This window comes from Melospiza georgiana, unplaced genomic scaffold (genome assembly GCF_028018845.1).
Source record: "Melospiza georgiana isolate bMelGeo1 unplaced genomic scaffold, bMelGeo1.pri scaffold_29, whole genome shotgun sequence".
NCBI lineage: Eukaryota > Metazoa > Chordata > Aves > Passeriformes > Passerellidae > Melospiza > Melospiza georgiana.
This window is the reverse complement of record NW_026652215.1, coordinates 4,090,105-4,096,625: the sequence shown is the minus strand read 5'-3', so window position 1 is coordinate 4,096,625 and position 6,521 is coordinate 4,090,105. Positions and strand designations below refer to the sequence as shown.

The following is a 6,521-nucleotide window of genomic DNA, read 5'->3' as shown; positions in this document are numbered from 1 at the left end:
CTGTTTGCAGGGGAGGGAACAGGGGTGGGCAATGGGAAGAAATCTGGACCAAGGAAGAGTAAAGAAAGCAAAGATGAAGCCAAGGAAATGCTGATGGCAGTTTGGGAGTGGCGGCCAGGCAGCCCTGGCTCTGAGCAACAGCGTCTGCAGTGGCACAGGAAACTCCCAGCTGATGGGAACAAACTTTCTGGCTGAGTGCAGAGGCCAGGACAAAGCTGAATGGTTTCCCTGGTGTCCCCCAGCCCTTGCTGGCCCCAGAGCCTGATGGCATTTGTGCTTCTGGATCATGTCTCCACACCAACAGCAATGGGCTGCTCATGGGACTTTTCTGTGCTGAGCATTGGCCTGGGTGTGTTCTTGAGAGAGCCTGGGCAAGGAGCCTGGAGCCCACAGAGCCTGGGCTGAGGTGTCAGCGCTGCCCCAGCAGTGCCCATGGCCTGTCCCTGCTGCAGCCCCGGCACTGCCACCCCCAGGGCTGTGCCCGGCCCCGAGAGCACTCAGGCCCTACAGCAACACCAGGGCCACCAGGGCAGTGGGGCAGGGCCACGGCAGCAGCACTGGCAACACTAAGTGCTGCTGCTGCTGGGCACAGCTGCGGGGCCAGCACTGATCTGCCCCCAGCTCTGCACACAGACATTGCTGCTGCCGCTCCAGAGAAAGAAACATAAGGGGATCTCCCATGAAAACTCTACTGGGAGATCCTTTATCTCCTTTAAAGCCACCAAGAGACCAGCTCCTCATTGACACAGTCTGAGGCCACAGTGAATTCTGGAGAGGCAAAATAAGAAATTGCAGAAAAAATGGCCTTGGTTTAGGGAGAATATTAAAAAATGAAAACAGAACAAAAAAAAATAACCAATCCAACAAGAAGTATTAAACATTACTTTTATTTCAAGACATATGCAGATATTGGCAACCAGTTTAATGTTTCCTAAATGGTCCACTCATCAGTGTCCAAACTGCAGCCTTGAGCTCCTGGTTTCTCAGGCTGTAGATGAGGGGGTTAAGTACTGGAGGCACCACCGAGTACAGAACTGACAGGGCCAGATCCAGGGTTGGGGAGGAGATGGAGGAGGGCTTCAGGTAGGCAAATGTGCCAGTGCTGACAAACAGGGAGAGCACAGCCAGGTGAGGGAGGCAGGTGGAAAAGGCTTTGTGCCGTCCCTGCTCAGAGGGGATCCTCAGCACAGCCCTGAAGATCTCCACGTAGGAGAAAACAACGAACACAAAACAACCAAAAGCTAAACAGACACTAACTGCAATGAGCCCAAGTTCCCTGAGGTAGGATTTGGAGCAGGAGAGCTTGAGGATCTGTGGGATTTCACAGAAGAACTGGCCCAGGACATTGCCATGGCACAGGGGCAGTGAAAATGTATTGGCTGTGTGCAGCAGTGAATAGAGAAAGGCACTGGCCCAGGCAGCTGCTGCCATGTGGGCACAAGCTCTGCTGCCCAGGAGGGTCCCGTAGTGCAGGGGTTTGCAGATGGACACGTAGCGGTCGTAGCACATGATGGTCAGGAGGGAAAGCTCTGCTGATATGAAGAAGAGACAGAAAAACAGCTGTACAGCACATCCTGAGTAGGAGATGGTTCTGGTGTCCCAAAGGGAATTGTGCATGGCTTTGGGGACGGTGGTGCAGATGGAGCCCATGTCAGAGAGGGACAGGTTGAGCAGGAAGAAGAACATGGGTGTGTGCAGGTGGTGGCCGCGGGCTACAGCACTGATGATGAGGCCGTTGCCCAGGAGGGCAGCCAGGGAGATGGCCAGCAAGAGGCAGAAGTGCAGGAGCTGCAGCTGCCACGTGTCTGCCAATGCCAGCAGGAGAAAGTGCCTGATGGAGCTGCTGTTGGACATTTGCTGTGCCTTGGCATGGGGATCTGAAGGAAAAGTAATCATGGAATAGTTTTGTTTAGGAGAGGACTTTAAATATCCCAGCACAGCCTGGGGGAACTTTTCCCCCACTGCCTGCCCAGGGCTCTGCTGCCTGGAGCTGTCCCTGCCAGCAGCTGCTTCCCTGTGCCCAGGGCTGGGCCCTGACAGTGCTGCCAGAGCCCAGCCCCAGCCCTGGGGGCTCAGCTCTGCCCTGCAGAACCCCTCCCAACTCAGGTACTGCCCAGGGGCAGCTCTGGCTCTGCAGGCTCTGTTGGCAACATCAGTGCAACCCTGAGGAGGCTGGATAAGTGATATTGACACTGCCTGTGAGGGGTCCTGTGCTGATTTCTGTCACTGCTTGCTTTATTCAGAGCTGAGATCAAATTATTTATTTTTTCTAAACATGAACCGAGAGATAAATATTTACGTGCAATTTTCCATCCCAGCAACCCAAAGCAGTAGATTAATAAATTTTTCCCTTTTATGCAGCTCCTGCCTTGCTGTGCTCCCTGTATAATCTACTTGGAAATGTTCTGCAGTTAAATGCCAGGATGGGAGCAGTCCTGAACAATGCAGCAACCTCCACACACAAGGAGAACACTTCCAAGCCTGACCAGCTGTCTCCTCCCACCCAGGTCTTGTCCCCCCGGGCTGGGAGCAGCTGCCAGAGCTGGCTGAGAGCTGTCCCTGGCTGGCAGCAGAGTCCCTGCCCCAGCACAGCACCCTGGGCTGCAGGACCCTGCTCTGCACGACAGCCCTGGGCACCCCTGCCTGCTCTGCACAAGAGACAATCAGAGAATGTACTCACAGAGTCTGTAGGCATTGGGATGTTCCAGCTTTGGGAGATGGCTCCAGGAGCTGCAGCTGCATTGTCCTGCAGCCAGAGGTTCCTGTGCCAAGGGCTGGCAGTGATTCTGCCCCAGTCACTTCTCAGCACCTTCCCAGACCTGACTGATTGAAGCTCTCTGTGCCTCTGTGCTGTGCCCAGGGTGGCTGCAGGCAATGCCCCAGCCCTGCTGGGCTGGCAGAAGAGCTGCTCATCAAGAGAAATGTGCTTTTGAAGCTCCTCTTGGTTACCAGGAGCTGCCTCTGTGCCAGGAACCCAGCCCAACTCAGCAGCACAGACAGAGCACAAGGACTTTAATGAGCCTCAGGGGCTTTGTGGTCAGGCCCTGAACATCAGTCCCTGAGAGGGAGCTGAAGAAACCTCTCCAGAACTCCAAGTCAGAATTAAACTCCAAAGTTTCTTGGACTTTTAATGGGTCCCACTGAAGGACTCAACTGAGAAAGTGTCCCCAGGCCCCAGGCAGAGCAGAGAACTGGAGGCAGTGATGACAGGTGGGGACAAAGAGAACGCAAGTCTTGGTGCCCTGGGGCACAGCAGGGTCTGTGCCACCAAGGGCTGTGAGGAGACACCTTTTCCTGAGGCACTGAGGCCTCCTGGCACAGCCCCAGCCAGGCTGGGCACTGTCAGCCCCTTGTCCTGCCCTCAGCAGGCTCCCCTAGCCCACATCCCAGTGGCCTCAAGGATCTGCTGGAAGGAGTCCCTGGGGAGCCTTGCTCAGCAATGGCCCTGGGGGCTCCTGAATGCTCCCAGGGACTGCAGGTTTTTGAAAGAACTTTGGGTTTGGCGTTTGCCTTGGAGTCTCTGAGAGGTTTGTGCAATCATGGCCTCCAATTATCTGCAGTAATTATTCCCTGGAGAGGCTTTGTCAGTAACAAAACTCAGAGGGCCTCATTAATACTACAGGATACTTCAGTTATTTTAAGGTACTTGGTGTTTCCCTTTTGATACACACTGTGTCAGAGGTTTTACAATCATGGCCCCAATTATCTGCTTTAGTGTGTCCCTGGGGAGCTTTGTACTGACACTCAGTGGGGCTCATAAATGCCTTGAGATACTCAAGGTTTTTAAGGTACTTCATGGATTTAAGTATACTTTTAAGTACTTTTAAGGAATTTCCTTCCAAAATAGAGTGTCTGAGAGGTTTTTGTGCCATCCTGACCTCCAGTTCTCTCCTCCAAGGAGTCCATGAGGAGCCTGTGTTGGGTATCTTCCCCCTTCTGTTCTACAACAAAGACAAAACTGAAAGAATTTTGTAAGACTTTCTAAAAGCATCTAAACAAACATGAGACAATTACCAATACAACAACAACTAGGAAAATTAAATGTCCTGTTTTAAATAGACATCATCCAACCCTTTTATCCCTTGGATTGGAAGAGTTTATTGACCCAGTCTTTGTTTTCCACTTGAAGCTTCTTGAACTCTTCATTCAGTACTTGAATGCTCTTGTGGATTGACTCGCTGCGGCTGGAGAGGTTCATGCAACACATGCCCTCAGAGTCTACACAGCCATGCCCATGTGCCCAGAATAAAAATTCTATCGCTGTTCTGCAAGGTGGCGTGTTTGATGGTCTTTATGTCTGAGAGCAGGCCACTCAGTGTGAGGGAGTAGCATTGGTTTGCTTACTTAACAGGCACCCAAGATGGTCTGATTGTCCTAAAGCTTTAGCTGCAGCCACCCAAGGTAGTCCAAATGGGGGGTTTTACCATCCAATACCTGGATTAAAGCTTTCAAAGCAATCTGTTTGATATCATCCAATACTTCTGTGAGGATACCTGCTGCTTGATCATCTGGTAGGCTGTGTTGTCCTTCTCCAGCTAGATGGTTGATTGTCTGTTCCGCCCTTGCCTCATTATTAGCATACTCATTGCTATTAGCATAATAAACACTTCCATCCCTCTTTCCACAGGGTGTATTCTGTAAATGACAACAACATAATACATTTTAAATCATAGGTGTCAGAATTTTGAAGCACCCTCGGGGTTCACATCGGTGACCTGAGCCATACGTGCTGCTGGAGCCTGGAAAGCTGCAAGAGCGCTCACGAAAGAGGTATGAAAAGGCAAGCAGCATATAAGTTATCCGCCGCGTATCTAGAATGGCGAGGGATAAAGGGGATAGATTTGTTATTAGCCTACGGATACGCCGAAGAAACTTTCCTTAACCCACATGAACTCTCGGAACGGAGAAAATCTGGGGATATACTGTGGGAAGCAGTGTTAGAAGATGATAAGTCAGCAAAGAAACCAAGCAAGCATGGCGGGTGATATACAATACACTTCAGCATGTCTCTGAGTGCACAGCAGCAGCTGCGGCTCGGGACGCCTGCAAGGCTGTGCCGCTCCGAACTCGGCATGGGCGCTCCGCCATGGGGAGCAGCCGCGGTGAGCGGCCGCCTGAAATGCTGCGCTGCAGCAGCGGCAGCCATGGGGGTTTCGCCCCCTCCGACACAAGCGCCGCGGGACCGGAGCGCTTCTTCCAGCGGGAGCGCTCTCCCTCCGCCCCGCAGCCGGCAAAAGCTTCAGTGTGAGACCTAACAGCATAATAAATGTAACTCTTGTCAACAAAAGAAAGATTCCTACTGCAATTAAGAAGCCAATGATAATAAACAAAGGACACCGAGGACCATTACTGTCAAGACATTTTTCAGCTAAGTTAAAAGGACATTTTGTTTTTCCTAGCAGAGACTGTGAAAGAGACTTTAAATATCAGAAGCCCAACTAACTCAGTCAGTAGAACATTAAACTCTGGAATTATATTTTGAAAAAATTTTAAAATGTTAAAAATGTTTTAAAGTGGTTGTAGAAGTAAGATGTAATGAGTGTGTTTTTTGTATTTTTTAAAGCTTTGTTTAGATGTGATAAAAGTAAAAGCAAGCACTGAATTTAAAAGAACTTTTCTACAGGTATACCTTGAACAAACTTCTTATGTTTAAGTGCATTCAAGTATAAAAATGCTGCAGCAAATATGTGAAGAAACTTGTTTTAGTTTAGTATTTTAGAATCAGGCCTGTAAGTAAGTTATAGTAAATGCCATATTTTATTTCTATAGTAAGTATTATCCGTTGCTAAGTAGTTTAAGTTAAATTATCTATTAAGTGCCATTAAATGTTAAATACTGTTAAGGTTTAGTTTTGTTAAGTTTATCTCCTGTTAAGTTTAAGTGTTATTAAGTTTAAGTAGAGCTAGATTCTGTTTAAATTATATTAGGTTTAAGTTATGTAGAATTTAAAGTCAGTTAAGTTTTGTTAAAGTTTTGTTAGATTTAAGTGATTTTACATGTAAGTTCTGTTGATTTAAAAATCTGTTAAGTTTAAGTAAAGATAAGTTTAAGTAATGTTAAGTTCTATTAAGTTTAAATGTTTTAAGTTTAAGTATTTTAAGTCTAGGTACTATTAAGTGATGTTAGATAGATTTATCCTTTTACGATAGGCGTTTATTTTTATGACTTGTGTGTGAAGTGTTGTTGTGAACATCAGAGAAACTCTAGTTAAAAAAGGACAATCCGAAGCATTTGCGAGTAGAGCCATTCCTGTTTGAAGTATATCTGCTGTTTGAGAATAGAAAGCAAACTGACCAGTTGACACGGGTGAAACCTGTGCACATGTTACTCCTTTAGCTTATTTTTGTAGGTTGTATTAGCACACCTGAGTTTTGTTTGAGCCTTGTAGCACATAGAATTCTTTTTGTATCTGTTGTATAGCATATCCTATAAATAGTGACAGCCTTTTTGGTTTGTTTCCCTGGCTTAGATCCCTTGTAAGAGAGAAACCTTGCTAGCTGAGAATACTGTTTGAAATACTG

The 6,521-nt window shown here is 48.0% G+C and overlaps 1 protein-coding gene across 1 annotated transcript; it reads right to left on the bottom strand.

The window, feature by feature from the left end:
- Window positions 1-921: 921 nt before the first annotated feature.
- On the bottom strand, window positions 922-1,854 carry LOC131096377 (olfactory receptor 14A16-like). The gene has a single exon (XM_058044715.1). The coding sequence runs from the start codon at window positions 1,852-1,854 to the stop codon at window positions 922-924; it is 933 nt and encodes a 310-aa protein (XP_057900698.1).
- Window positions 1,855-6,521: the final 4,667 nt, after the last annotated feature.

Bases quoted from the DNA above. Each gene is read 5' to 3' on its own strand.
- LOC131096377 (XM_058044715.1), bottom strand. From the start codon at position 1,854: ATGTCCAACAGCAGCTCCATCAGGCACTTTCTCCTGCTGGCATTGGCA.